The sequence below is a fragment of the Ascaphus truei genome, chromosome 8, assembly GCF_040206685.1.
Source record: "Ascaphus truei isolate aAscTru1 chromosome 8, aAscTru1.hap1, whole genome shotgun sequence".
In the NCBI taxonomy this organism is placed as follows: Eukaryota; Metazoa; Chordata; class Amphibia; order Anura; family Ascaphidae; genus Ascaphus; species Ascaphus truei.
Genome location: NC_134490.1, coordinates 80893468 through 80909011, shown reverse-complemented (window position 1 = coordinate 80909011; position 15544 = coordinate 80893468). Strand labels below are relative to the sequence as shown.

The 15544-nt window shown below is 39.9% G+C and overlaps 1 protein-coding gene across 2 annotated transcripts in view; it reads right to left on the bottom strand.

Annotated features, from left to right (window-relative positions):
• The window catches only part of KIF20B (kinesin family member 20B), an 83408-nt gene that overhangs the window by 26429 nt on the left and 41435 nt on the right, over positions 1-15544 (bottom strand). For both annotated transcript variants that reach the window (XM_075612841.1, XM_075612842.1), the window contains exons 18-23: positions 13884-14003; positions 12900-13050; positions 8435-9623; positions 7988-8126; positions 7127-7249; positions 4968-5025 (exon numbers count right to left, since the gene is read on the bottom strand). In XM_075612841.1, the coding sequence (XP_075468956.1) occupies positions 4968-5025; positions 7127-7249; positions 7988-8126; positions 8435-9623; positions 12900-13050; positions 13884-14003 (1780 nt within the window). The remainder of the gene's footprint in view (positions 1-4967; positions 5026-7126; positions 7250-7987; positions 8127-8434; positions 9624-12899; positions 13051-13883; positions 14004-15544) is intronic.

Below are 15544 nucleotides of genomic sequence, written 5' to 3'. Positions count from 1 at the left end.
TAAGAGTTAATCAAGTTAATTTCAGAGACACGCCTTTTATACTAAATGTTTTGTGCCCCTGTTGTGTTTTGGCATTCTTAAAAAAGGATATTGTAATTCTTCTTAACATACCCTATTTCCTCAATTCTAAGACGCACATTTTTTTCGATTTTCACATGTCTGAAATCGGGGTGCGTCTTAGAATCGATGTATTAAATAAAAGTGTCTACAGTACTAACCCCCTCTTTTCACTTAACATGTTTCAGGAGAGGTCCCATGTCAGCGGAGGACGAAGTGTGCGCGGCGGCAGGAGAGGTCCCACGTCTGCAGATGGTTGAAGATGGACAGCGGGCGGGAGTGCGGTGGCGGCAGGACAGGTCCCAAGTCTGCAGGTGAATGAAGATAAGAAGACAGCGGGCGTGCGGTGGTGTAGGCGACTAATAGATCATAATAGCAGGAGCAGAGCGGCATAGGGGAACGGTTTGGGAGGTGTACACTGTAACACCGGAAGTTGACTGGTGTCTGACTTCCGGTTACAGTGTGCACCTCCCAAGCTGTTCCCCTATGCCGCTCTGCTCGTGCTCAGCTCTCCTGCTACTATGATCTCCTGCCAACGCACCCAACCGCACGCCCGCTGTCTTCTTATCTTCATTCACCTGCAGACTTTGGACCTGTCCTGCTGCCGCACTCCCACCCGCTGTCCATCTTCAACTATTTGCAGACGTGGGACCACTCCTGCCGCGGCCGCCCCCTTCATCCTCCACTGACATGGGACCTCTCCTGAAACATGGTAAGTGAAAAAGTAATTTTCCTCGATTGTAACGTCCAAATCGATGGTGCGTCTTACAATCGAGGAAATACGGTATATAGAAAGGAAAAAAACATGCCTATATCAAAAGAGAAGTGCCACACAGTTTTATTTTGTTCTTGCCTTCAAAGTGTTCTTAAATTATCGAACATCTTTGTCATAATCATTCAAAGCAATGGTTGCAAGAAATTTGTTTCACTGAATGAGATTGAAAACTTGTGTTATGCAAATAAGCACAGCTATATATATAATATATATATTTTTTTTATAGTCCAATGGATATTATATTTTTCTCAATTTTGAGGAATAAATATGGTATATTTTTTTTTCCATTTTCAGCATAATATTCTTTAAAACCTATATATTGAACTGTATTGCAAAAGGGAAGAAAAAAGAAAAGAAAAAAAAACACTTCGCTGCTGGACCTCGGTGCAGATTTTTGAAGGACGCGTTTGTTTGTCTTTATATATGTTTGGACTTACATTTTCGTTGAGGTTTTTTTAACTTCTGTGCGCCGATTTTTGGGATCCCCCCCCCCCCCTCGTTTAGATTTATTGGGGTTATCTTGCACTATATTGTGTTTTGTATATATTTGTTCTAATATGGAGCAACTTTGAATTTTAAAGATATAACTTTGGAAAAATGTTTCAATTAGTGGCTCATAGTCTTATAGTATATATATACTAATTTTAAATCCATTCGCGGACTTCATTCTTAGATTTTCTTTATTATTAAGATTGTGGACCCATTTAAGGACGGTTGGGAATGAATATCACCAGTTTCCAATTTAGTACAAAGGTTGATAAGGAGTTCTTACCTTTGGGGTCAATATCCAGTCAACTATGCCTCTAGAAACATTGGCTCTGTCTAATCAAGCTATTATATTGTTAATAAAGTGTAATTTTCATTATACTATAAATGTATTCTGTTTACAGGATATTAAAATGTTTAATTGTATTTTTATTTTACAAATGTATCAGGTTCTTAATTAGTTTTAGATTCTAATTGAAATGGTCTGTCAAACACCTAGAACACTTCAGTAAGGACACCCATAAAATTAGCACATAACTTCAGAGCTCTGCTGTGCCCACTTAAGACTTCCAGGTAGATCACATGGCATACCCCCAGAAGTCGTCTTACACAGACAAAACGCGTAGGGTGAGGGTCTCTGCAAAGATCTTCCTAAACTAGTCATCTACAAAGACTGTTTTATTTCCTATCAAATTTGCTGCAAAGCCTTATTCAAGGCTATTGGGTCTGTGTGTCACACAACACATCCATACAAGTTGACAACCAACGGAGCTATCAGGGCTACTTCCAGGTTGTGATGTCACGGACCAAAGATCGCGAGATCTGGATAGTGAGAGCGAGCAGTGTCATTGATGGAGTTCCAGTAACAGTGTACACAGCATGCAGTGAGAGAGACTCCACGGATTACCAGTCCCTATGTTGCAGTTAAATATAGGATTTTATCCTGACATGCCTGATTATTTCTGCTAAGTAGCCATTTTTCTTGCGCTTTTATGGAGATATAAAACGCTACTTCACTATATTGGCATCTTTTCCATTTATAGGTCATACCTCGTCCAGGGATTCTTCCAACGACACGCTTTGCTATTTATCCCACAGGTGCTATACACCCATTCACCTGTTGTCACTGATTTGCACCAATTCTATTTGGCATCCTTTGTATATGTTCTGGTATTGTGTACATCCATTACATTGTGGCAGCACTCATTGCACACATACTAGCTGTACCCAGCGTAACATACGCCGATATAGGAGATCTGAAATGTTATTAAACATTACACTGATTTTCACCCCTCCCTGTAATGCCCCGCTCCTCTTTGCACGCTCTCCTCCCCGCCTTACGCCATCTCCTCTGTGCACACTACTCACACCACTCCTACTCATCTATCTCCTTCCATCCTTGATGTGTCTTGGTTTCCTCCTACTACTGACCTTTCTGTCTCTCCTGCCCGATGTGCACATTGCTCTCCATTTCCTCATCATCCATCTGTCTCCTCCCCTCTATCGTCATGCCCTGCTCCTTTCTGCACTCTCTGAATACTGTGTCTGCTCCTCTATGTACACACTACACGCCCCCCTCCTACCACACCTGCCTTTCCTCCCCCAATGTGCACACTGCTCCTCTCCCCTCCTGGCGGCTGCTCCTCCCCCTTCACCATGCCTTGCTCATCTTTGCAGTCTCTCCTCCCCTACAGTCTGCTCCTCTCTGAACATACTACACTCCCTCACCTACTCATATGTCTCCTCCACTACCTGCGGTCTCCACTACCATTAAAATCCCCTCCCCCAGTTTCCTGAGAGACCACTCAGCATCACAGAGGGGGAGGTATGTATTTATGTATAGATTGATTTATATAGTGCCGACAGTGTACTCAGCACGTTACAAAGTCAAAACTGTACAGGTAATTCTAATACAATATGCACAGCTGTGTCGCACAATAGGAAAGGAAATCCCTGCCCTGCAGAGCTTACAATCTAAGTGATATGTTGGGAGACCTACAAAGACAGCAGGTGAGGGAATAAGTGCTGTAGGTGGCAGTGTTTGGCCACAATAGTTGGTAGAAATGATTGAGTGTGGGACAGTAGCCATGAGTGCAGGCTATTGGGAGGCTTCTTTTGAAAGGTGAGTTTTAAGGTTGGTTGATATTAAATTAGATGGGTTAAGAGAAAGAGGATGCAAGGGGCGTGGGTGAGAGCAGGTGTGTATATGGCTGGGTCCAGGATTAGGAGAGGAGAGATCTCCCCAACAGAGAGGAGAGGGAGGAGGTGAGAAGAGTTTTTGTGGTGGTGCTTTTTATTGTGTGTTGTAGAAGTTGTTAGGAAAGAGGTGTGTGGTGCAGTGTATGGGCACAAGCATTGGTGGAGGGAAGGAGAGAGGAAGACATGTGGAAAGGAGGAGAGTGGGGAAGTTGAAGAGAAGAGAAAAGTTTACAAAGGAGTGAGAAAACAAGACAGAAAAAGCAATAGGGAGGGCATAATGAGATGCAGGGAGAGGTAAGAGAAGAGTTCCCAGCTAGTAGGTGTATAAAAATCAGGCCTGGGAGGCTGTGGCTACACAGCAGCTTAGAAGCCATTAGTTTATTGGGGTGAAACAATTGTCGGAGCATTTACAAAGCCCAGTTCTGAAAGTTGCAGGGTTGATGATGAAGTGCAGAGTCCAGTTCTTGTATTCTTCACCTTCAATTTGAACTGCACAGGCACTTCACATATGAAAATGAAGATGTTATACAGCCAATGTGCAGTCTCATTAAACAGGATGTGCATCCTCACTGTCTGTCTCTGGGTGACTGACAGGCTATTCAGCCCATCACAGGGATATGGGATGTGCAGACACCCCGTAGTATAATTTGCGTATATGTAAATTATACTACGCACTCTCGGGTTACTTTGAATAACAAAGATGTATTTATTAATTAACGTCTCTGTCCCATTACAGAATCTTTCTTAATAACCAGAGTTATTTATCAATTACTAATCATGTTTTACTGGAGCCTCTCAGTTTTAAAAAGTATTTCCAAGCATTCTTTTAGATTTTTTTTTTTTTGTGGAACATACTTTTTTTTTTTTTTTTTAAATACCTTTAATATAGTCTTCAAATGTGAGCTTTTCAACCTCCTACCCATGCCACAAATTAAAAATGATCTGTCATAAAGTAGCTCACTTCTTTAGAATATGAAGAGTATTTGTCATTTTTATGTTTTGTCATTTTAAGCTCTGTGGTTTATTTGGGTATATAGCAATTGTAATATTACTTTCCCTATTATTGGTTTTCCATTTCTTTTAAAGTCAGGGTTGGGGGGGGGGGGGCGGTTAGGGGGGGGGTTACACCCCTGCCACACCACAACCCCATCACATAAGAAAATAACGTTTTAGCCTAAGTTCTCAGCTCAGTGCACAAGGAGACAATGAATACATTGACTGTATAGTTCAACATCAAATGGTTTCTGTTATACTGCAGATTAAGGTTTTCCTGGGTCATATTCTGTCTTGTACCAGGAGCATTCAAATGTGCATTCCATCAGCTGGAGACTTTGCATAAGAAAACAGACTTCCAAACCAGTAGCACTTGTGTTATATTAGTGTCAATGTTTTTTCCCTTGGGTAAATTTCATGCAAACCACATTGATTACACAGATATTCAATCCATTACCTTGACATGACTTCTGGTACAGATGCATGGTCTCTCCTATTTTCTCATCAAGCTGTTCCTAATGAATGAAAAAAAAGTCAATGACCATCAGCACTTATTCCAAAATAATTTATGGGAATAAAATATGACTAAAGCAAAATCGCAAAATAAAAGCTGTTGCTTCATGAAATTATTTCTCAATTTAACAGGAATTCGCACAAACATCCGTATTACCATCATCTTAATACAGGTGTTATGCACTTTACAATTTATACACTAGAGAAATTATGGGGCATTTTACAATTATATCCTGTATCTGTAGACAATTTTAGACATATATTATAATTTTCTGAAGAGAAAATGCTATAACACAGGACCTATTCAAGTTCTGGTGTGTATTTTGTTAATCGCTTTCCCCGCTTTGTACTCGCGCCAATAGGGTACAAAAAACCCTTCTACAGAATAGGCTTGCCTATAGGGGCTTGAGGAAATAAGGATTAGGCAGAGAAGGCATCACCTGTAACCCAAATCCGCTGCCCATGGCACTTATCTGTGGCAGCCGCCTCTTTGCTGCCGCCCCGCTTCTCCATCTGAATTGCAGTGTTAAATGATGGCGGTTGTCACCAATGTGACGTTGCACGGCATGATGTCATTTGGCAGCGAGACGCCGTGTGACACGACGTCCGCAGTGTAATTTGATGCTGCGATTCTAAAGGAGCGCGGCGGCAAGGACGCCGCCACCACATGCAAATGCTTTCCCATTGGGCCCGAGAGCGCGGCAAATGTATATAGGGCAGACATTTTTGCCGTCCCCGGCCGGGGCCTAACGGGAAAACCGCCACTGCCTGTAACCAAAAAAGGCTCCGGGAATTTACCTAGAGACTCCGCCTAGAAATAATTACACAATTTAAAAAAAGCTCGATATTGTACAATGCATGCTCATATTTAAGGTTAGTTTCATTAGAAAGTAGACAGAGGATAAGTTAGATCAGAGGTGTGCAAACTGGGGGGCTTTTCTGGGGGGTGGGGGGGGGGAGCTTGTGGCTGTTAGAGGCCCCACGCTCTGCCCCAGTGCATTTAAATTAAATGCCGGGGGAGGGGGGGGGGAGGGGGAAATCATGTGCGGCCTCTGACATCCCTTGTCTTTGGCGTCAAATGACCCTGAAGGTAAGGTAAGGAGGGGGGCGCGAGGGAGGGAGGGTAAAGTTTGTGCACCCCTGAATTAGATCATACTCTACATTTGTGTACCTGCATAATGACCAAAACGCAAAGATTCTACATTATCGATCTCAAGAGCATGTTATATGTGATAAAAAAGGTGCTTTAAAAAGATCAGAAAATTAAAGTGCATTAAACCATGTTTTTATTTATTTTTTAAATGAGCAAGCGTTTCAGGTTGCAATACCTCCTGGGGTTTAAAATAAAATGTAAGCTAGGTTTAAGCAGGTTCTGGATAATTACAACTGAAGGGGCTGCCGGTAGCACAGAAAATGTCTGTTTAAAGGGCCCGTGTCACAAGGCCGTGATTATAGTGGCCGCTTGCGCGCCGCGAATACCAATGTGTGTTCCTCAATAAGGCCGCCCATAGCGCGTGCGAACACTGCACAGCAATCGATATTTGAAAATACAAATTATTTTTTGGGTGCGACGGGCGAGTCACGTAAACGGTTCCCCATCACCTCCAGTGCATGTTTCACGCGAACGACAGTCCCGCGTGACGTCATGCGCTTCGTCGCGCGGCAACTATAATCGCGGCCTATGAAGCCGTAAGATCATCCCTTGCAGTTTCCCATTGCCCACCGTGTGATGCTGGTATCTTTAAACAGGACCGAGATACCAGCATCGCCTTCCCATGCAAGTATCCCGGGGAGCAGGGGGTCCCCAGAGCTGAAATCAACACAATGTTCCTTTAATGAGTCTCATAGCGGCTATAAATGTATCATTCAACAATTATGGGCATAAGTAAATGGACTTTTACAATGAAGTATTCTTACCTTTTCTATTCTTCTTTGTCTCTGTAATTTCCCCAAACTGCTATTTTACCCGTAACTGACTATTCTATATTTGATTGCATATTTTTCCCATCTGTATTATTGTTCATTCATTTACATTGGTTTAACACATACAATAACAACATCGAAAGGAAAAGGTCATGGTAAAGTATTAAGTGAAAAAGATACCTTTTTGAGTTGCTGAATTGTACGCTGCTTAATTTCCAATTCACAAGACATCTGTTTTTTTAATTTTTCATATTCGCTAACTTTGTTGGATAGAAGCTTTTTTTCTTCACGCATTGCAGAAACCTATATAATACATGGTTTGCATAAATTCTGATTTCAACACACACACACACACGTTTTCTTAGCATTCTAATTATTGGACCGCTTATCTTTTAATTGATGGCAGATATGACAGAGCCCCTCCCCAACGCGTGTTTGTGCACTATGTTAATGGGTTACTGAAACTCAGATATCTTATTTGATCACGTACTAGAGAGATCATTCTAGATTCTCGATGGTCTATATAGATGGACAGATCGTTCTCATTTAGAAAATATTTTGTAATGTCTTCATGTCAAGAACTTGGAATAAGCACTTAGATTTCTTGTACTATAGAAACATATTACTTAAAACTGACAAAAAACCTTCCATGTAATAATATCCCATGAGCAAATATTGTTATACTATACATGATTTAGGAGAGTGATAACTTACTGGACAACTGTGACATCTCCTAATTGATGTGGGCTGGGAAGATATTTTTCAGACAATGGGGTCACATGTTAGCAGCTGTGCTGTGCATGGAAAGCCCATTCACTAATGGGTTTTCCATGTGCCTTACAGATGTTACTGTTTAGCAGAAGGCGGCCCAAAGTTTCATCTTCAAAAACTTGTAATGTATACATGATACTTCAAAACCCCACATTTAGAAAGCATTATTCTGTCAGTTGGAACAACTCTATTTAACCATCATTGCTAGAAACACTTTATAATATTGTGTTACTTAAATCCTGCCCGCGGAATATAAATAAAGTCACCAACCTCTCTCTCCACCTGCTGTATTTGTTTTTTGGTGTCAGCTAGTTTATTTTTCAGCTCAGTGTAATCCTCTCCCTTTCTCTGGAGATGGAGCTGTAACATTTGCACTTCAGTGGAACGCTGTGAAAGGTCTCTCTTTAACCTCAAGAGAAATAGAGGGGATTTAAACAAAATGTTTTTGATGGTACAGACATGATTGCTTTCCATCTGAAGATAGCAAATCAACAATATCAGAAACACGAATTTCTTATGATCACGTTGTAGACAGTTCCTGTTAAAACCACCATCAAATGCTACAAGTGCACTTGACAACTGAGATCAATAGCTAATTCACGACAAATAAAACAAAAATAGTTGATTTTGTCTCGATTTCCTAAACTCCTACCCTCAAGCACAAGATTTGGTTTAAAAGTAAACAAACTTTAATAGATCAGAAATTATTCAACTTACTGTTCAGCTTCTTCAGACTGTTCTAGTTGTTTGCCTCTCTCACGAAGAGAATTTTCAACATCTGTAAGTTTATTCTGCACATCTGTCATTTTCTGTACTACGTTTATTTTCTCATCGTTTACCATCTTGAAGTTTTTCTCACAGTCTACATGTTTCATATGGGCTTCTTCCAAACGTTTTTCCAGCATCCGAATGAGAGAAACATTTTCTCTGTTCTGCTCTTCCAAACGACTCGGCTTCTCACATTTCTCCTTATAAGAACCCACGGTGTGTTCCAATTCCCTTATCTGCTGATTTCCAACACCAACTTGATTTTTAAGTTCTAGTATTTCCTTTTCCAAGTCGGTTTCTCGGTTACTTTCAGTCTCTAGGAGATTGGTGCTCTCCGACAACTGACCTCTGAGCTGGATAATAAGGTCATCTTTTTCCTTCAGCAAGCAATCTTGGGCAGAAACATCACTTAGCTTGAGTTTTAGAAGGCCATATTCATGTTTAAGCAAAGCAATTTCACTGCTTAAGTTATCCAGATTTTGCTCAAGTTGTTGGATCAGCTGGTTCTTTTTAGAAGACTCCTTAAGAACCCGTTGGCATTCTTTCCACAAACCTTCAATAGCACTGTAAAAACCAGTGTCTTCACCAGGGTCTTTGATCTCCTCCTTCTGACCAGTCATTGAGCGATTTCCCTGGTTTAGATTGCTTTCATCCATAAAGTCACTACGACACAAATAATCTAAGTCAACAGCCCCTTGTTTTATCCCCATTTTGCCAAACTCATCTATCTTGCTTTGAATTGTTCTGATTTGTACCACTTTGTTAGCAATATTCAGTTTGCTCTGATCTACCTCATTCATTAAGATCTTAACAGTTCCTTCAAGATTGAGATTGAGATCTTTGTATGTCTGCAGCTCAGATATCATGTTTTTATTTTTGGATTCCATCTGCATGGCCTGTTCATCAACTCCAGCAAGTTTGTCTTCTAATGAATGAATAGTCTGCTTGAGGTTGGATACCTGGGCCCTGTAATGTTCTTTTCCTGCTTTTTCATCTTTCAGTTCTTTGTTCATATCAGATAGACCTTTTTCTAAAGCCTCTTTTTCTTCTTGCAAAGTTCTTACTGCCTCTGTGTTTTTATCAACATTTATTTGCATTCGGTCTGTTGCCATGTTTATGCCAATATTTTCAACAAGTTCTACAAAGGAAAAAAAGTGAACAATTTTGTCAAGTCAAAAATACCTACATTTGAGGGCATGATTTGTAGATGAGTGAAACAAAACCAAGCCTTCGATCTTGTAAATAGCCCTCCATAATGAGATCATATGCAGTCCAAAAGACAGATCGTTGCCATGGTGTAGACAGCTTCATGAAACTTCCATATTATACAAGGTTCTGGCGTTTATTCCTCTAAATGTAATGTATTAGGTTAGCCAATTAGAAGTCATTACTGTGAAACAATCAGAATAGAACCAGTGGCATAAAAACCACAGAGTGCATAAATTAGAAATACTTCATGTCATAGTAACATGTACAGTACATACAGGGATGGCAACCTTTTGTGACATAATATACCTAATGAATTGACAAGTACTCTTTATGTATATGAAAAAAGGTGTCCATCTCAAAACTGAAAGAAAGAGCCAGATTTATACTTACGATTCCTGAAGTCAAGTAGTGTCCAAGAATTAACCGACCTCTATGCCATTTTAGTTTTACAGCATGCATTAAATCATTATGTCCGTGATGAATTGAATTAAATCAAATGAGCTTAAATTTTACTTTTTTTTTTTTTTTAAATGCGGCCCTCAAATCCCATACACTATTAAACTAAAAAAGTACATATTCAGCCTCATCTGTCCAGATACCGGTGGAACCAATAGATATGTGAAAGTCTATTGTATAGACCTCAATAAAAGACAGGATCCTATTTTACTGGTGCACACGCCACAACATATTATGCACAATGGTAGCACAGTAATCTCAATGCAGGGAATAGCAGAGACATGATCAAAGTTGTGCCCCACACAAGAATAGCAACACTTATTTTAACTATGTAATAAAAATCAAATATATGGGTTATGGTATACTTTTATACACCAACATCTCTTCAGAACTCCTTTAGTAAAATCTACCACATGTTCATTTAGTTTCTGCATAAAGAAGCTATATTTGTTCTAGAAAATATTTTCATCTACAAACTTTTCGCTTTCAAACCTCAACTCTGAGACAGGGCACCGCAGTATCTACCACCACCTTCATTGTTTCCGACTGTACCCAAGTCAGCACGTGCTGTTGAGAACCGCCCAAAGGTGAATTCCCGAGGCTTAAATGCAGACAATATATACAGGCGTTGCAATACAGTGGAAATCTTTAACTTGTAATATTTCTAACTACAGAATAAAGACAAAATGAAAGCACAGATCTTTAAGAAAAACGAGGTCGGCTGTATCTGGTGCATGCAGAGCTCTTATCTAGTATGCGGACAAGACAGAATTGATGGTGGCTGTCCCCCTAATCTCCCAATAGATTAAGGGCAAAGCATGCCAAGGACATATGAAGGATAGCCCTGCGTTCTAGCAGTCATCATATGTGGTTGAGTTTCTCTCTGACTCGTTTAAGACTTACACAATAAAAACCAGTGTGTTTCATCGAAACTGGAACACAGATGTTTTTATTAACTAAATTCATCATGGGCCGCTAGTCTCCGATTGCAAGATGGAATTCCTATAAGTGTCAAGAATTGGACCACTTCAAACAGAGGCTTTATAATTTTTCTTGTGCAAGATTTGAGTCTTCAGTCACGCTGCAACAATGGTGCCTTGTTATATTTCTATGCAACTTTAAACCAAACCTGGCCGGTTACTACCATAAAATGTGAAATGATTCAACTTTAAGAACAAAACCAGATTAAACTATTTGTCATTGACAACTGTTTAAGAACAAAGTGAAAATATTTCAGTAGGTAGTAGATCGTTCTGCTTTCTTCAAATATGCCAACTACATTTTAAAGAAAAATACAATGCATTTTTAAAAGAAATATGACCATTGTAAATGGTCAATGAAAATTCAATACCCTTTTCCATAGCGAGGGCCGACACTGCCAGGATGTACGGAAAACGTAATAGAATATCTAAGTGGGAAGATCAACAGGTTGCAAAAATGTAGACCTGTAATAAGAGCACTGGGAACGGAAGCTGTGTAAAGCAGCAGCCCCGCTTTATTACATAACGGGAACCACTGGTGGGAAGTGGTGCTGAAGAACACTATTTTCAGTGCTCCCTTTCACAAGATACTTACCAGTGTAGATACCGGGTTTGAAGTTCCCTCCTAGGGAAACAATAGGACTGCCAAATCCCATTAGATCCAATGACCAATAGGAATCAGCAATGCAATTTGTTGCCGCTTCCTATTGGGTCGACACCACAGGCGATGTCTCCTCTACGAGGAGCACCAGCATCTTCACTAATAATCTCAAGAAATGAGGGGGGCCGGCTTCAGAAAATAGGGGCTCTCCGGCGCTGAAGTGCCCCTATGATCCAATTATGTAAAACAATTAGATTTTTTGGCAGGATTGCTGCTTTAAGTCGCAAAATAGGAGCATGGGTGATCCCAAAAAGTCAGAAGACATTCCACTACAGTTACAACTAAGCGTTGGGATGGCCATGCAACCGAGTTAAAACTATTTGTCTAAGGTTAGTTCATGCACAGCAAACAAGACTGGAAGATGTTGAAGCTATGAAAATCAAGCTGGTTTTAGGATTATGAGGTATGTGTGAAATGTCATTCATCTTGTAAAATATATTGCTATATTGATTCCTCAAATTTATCGTTCACATGTATTAAATAGTCGTGTATTTGATTCATCCTTACACCATAAGCGTACATGTTTGTTTTTGCAGTAACCTCTAAAATAGGCTTTAAAGAAAATTTATAAGCATACTAAATGAAACTCTTAGCTGCAGCTGAAACCACTATCTTCACATTTACGAATGAAATGCCATTGCTCAGATAAGCAAGGAACTATATATAGCCAAAGAGCAAGGAAATCTATGTTTCTAGGAAACGGCTTATTTAATTATTTTAAAAAAAATACCTGATATAACAAGTCTAAATCGCAAGCTTGATTTTCATATTTGAGATTAAGAATTACCAGTGATAGCGTGCAAAGATGCTACATTTATAGGGCAAACAAACATGGAAAGGTTAATTCTTATTAAAACAAAACAGCGAAGGGAGAAGCCGAAGGTACAAAAGCAAGTGTTTTATTATATTCATAAACAAAATAATTTTAAACGGATGAGTCAGGTGTCAATAAAACAGGTGAAAAAATTCGGCATTCCCTTTTCTACGTTGCTGGCAGTAACAGGCTTTCTTCTGTTTAGACGATAAAGCCTGCGTTCGGCCGCCTTCTGTCTTTGCATTGAGACACAGGGGAAAGGGATTTTCGCGCTTTGCTGCTCAGCATGGGTACCTTTCTTTGTAGGAGGCTGATCCTGTAAGGCATTTTGGTTCTCTGGTGGGCGCTTTCGTCTGGGAACCGCACGCTCTGTGGGATCACAGTTTTTGTTCGCTCCACTGCTACTTTTCACCATTTCTCCTTTGATGTCATTCATAGTTTTGTCCTGTAAAAAAAAAAAAAAAAGCAACTAGTATAAGGTGAGTTTAAAGTCTAGATTTTTGAAGAAACATTTAAATTGTTGCAAATTGCACCCACAATTTGAACTTTTTTCTAGTGGTTTAACGGTGTCCAAAGGGAATTAAAATGGACCAGAAAGTAGCAAGGACAGAACCTAAAATACACAAAGGTCCATACATTGCAGTACCTAAAGGCTCATAAGAAAATCCATTTACTTTCAAACACAGATTTAGACTTGAGATAATTTGATAAAATAGGCAAACATCTAAAATTGGTTGAGGTGTCCGTTTTACCGGACAAACTGATTATATTTTAGGATGTTGTGGGTCATAAAAGCAGTTGATTAAATATGAAATGGGCATATAAAAACATTTCCGAATCCCTTTATAAAAAGCCTCACAATGGGCTCTGCAAGTTACATGTTTTGACGTAAACTTAATTGAACCAATTGGTTATAATGAGGTTTGTGTAGAATCTATAGGTATGGCTTTAATTGACTTTTATTTTAACAAAAAAGGACTACTGACCCAACTATAAAATATAGTGTACAGGGTTTTATTCCAGTCGTAACATACGATGAAACAAAAAACAAGCAAAAGTAACTGCCTGATCATAAATGGTGCGAGCAAAGTAACTATGGACAGGGCTTCTCCATTCTGATAGAAAAAGGAACAGTAGAAGAAATTACATTTTGTATTTCTCTACCCGTGAATGCAACCCCTTCTTGAAGAATAACTTAAAATAAGAAATCGGAGTTGCAGCAAACATTTAGGGAACATAAAAGGTCATATTTCTAGACAGCCACAAATATTAACTTACATAATCTTCAAACTTGGCTTCCCATTGAGCCACAAGTGTTTCCAACCTCTCAGTTGCAGATTCCTTTTGTTGAATTATACCCATCAGCTCATCAATTTGCTGCTTTTGAGAAGAAAGTTTCTTAAAAAAAAAATGATAATTAGAAAACAGGAACTTATTTTTACTGTTAAAGCATTCAATAAGTGCAAAACAATATTGTGCGTCAGAGAGCAAGTATCCTATATTATATACTATATTACATGTAGTGACCCACCCCGCCCCACCACTATAACTAGGTCAGTTGAGGGGTTAGCAACTTTAAATGATTAACTGGATGATATGACACTGGGTTTTTTTTGTTTGCCTTCCTCTATCTATAAAGAAGCATAGCTATAGGATAAAGTATCTTGTCTAAATTTAGCAAAGGTTGAACTTGGACGTATGTCTTTTTTCAACCTCATCTACTATATAACTGTGTGGGCTCACCCAGAATAACGCTCCTCTCCAATCACATGGTGTAAACGAGTGACTTGGCCTCCTCAAAGAAGCCATGCCCACTTTAGGCACGGTGACCAGTGATGTCACGCTCAGGGTATAAAATAGCCCGATATACGATTAGACTTTTGGTCCTCAGAGTGGCAGTTGAAGGTCCTCACATTGAAGTCGCGTAAATAGGTTTCAGCGTATAGATTAGTATATTAATATTGTCCTGTCCCTAATGTGGTTTTGTAGTTAGGGAAAGTGCCCTATTGAGTTAGAAGCCATAGTAATATATTTTGATAGCTCTCTAGATTCACCAAGAGGAAGCATGTCCCAATGGGGTTCTCCAAGTAGCAGCCCTGAGGAATGGCAGGTTTAGCCAGATTGGGAGTCCCTCAGCTAACTCAAACCTAGGGCCTCATGCAGAGAGCAGCGCTAAAAGGAATCTCGCCATTTGCCGGCGAAAATGGAGCTTTAAACCGCCGAAAAAGGCAAGTTTTAAAAAAAGCGCCATTTTTTTTCCCTTGAAATTCGCCGCGCGGCTGGAGAGTTTCTAATCTCTCCAGTTTTTTTTCCTGCCGTATGCAGAGAGCCGCGATCGCCATCTAGTGGCTGTTAGCGCCAAAAAAATGGTGTGATTTTCAACATTTTTCCTCTCCACCAAGCAGCTGGCGCTCCGCGGCAGGTGGAGGGGAAAAAAAAAAATCGATTTTTTCCCCACTAGTTTCAACAGCGCTCATAGCGCTGGTTGAAACTCTCCATATGCAGAAAGGATTGTAAATGCAGTTTTATGCCCTTTCTGCATATGGAAAAAAATACTCTCCAAAAAAGCTACATTTTATTCCCCTCTCCAATTCTAAATAGCGCTGCTCTCTGCATGAGGCCCCTAGTGTGAATAGAAGAGGTACCAGTATTTTGCACTGGGATACTGATCTCAATGAGAGAGCATAGCTAATGCCAGAGGGGGGCCCAGTTGCAATGGAGTATAACAGACTATATAGGTGGCCAATATACAGCTCAACTCCCTTATAACGCTGTGCTTGGGGTCCAAAGAATTACATCGCATTATAAGCGGATCAAGTTCGAAATTATTGTAAAATGCATACAATTGCACATTAAGTATTTAAGATACCAATTATCGTGTTGTAAAGTATTCATAAATACGAAAATTGGGAGCCACGTTTGCATCGCGGTATAAGCGG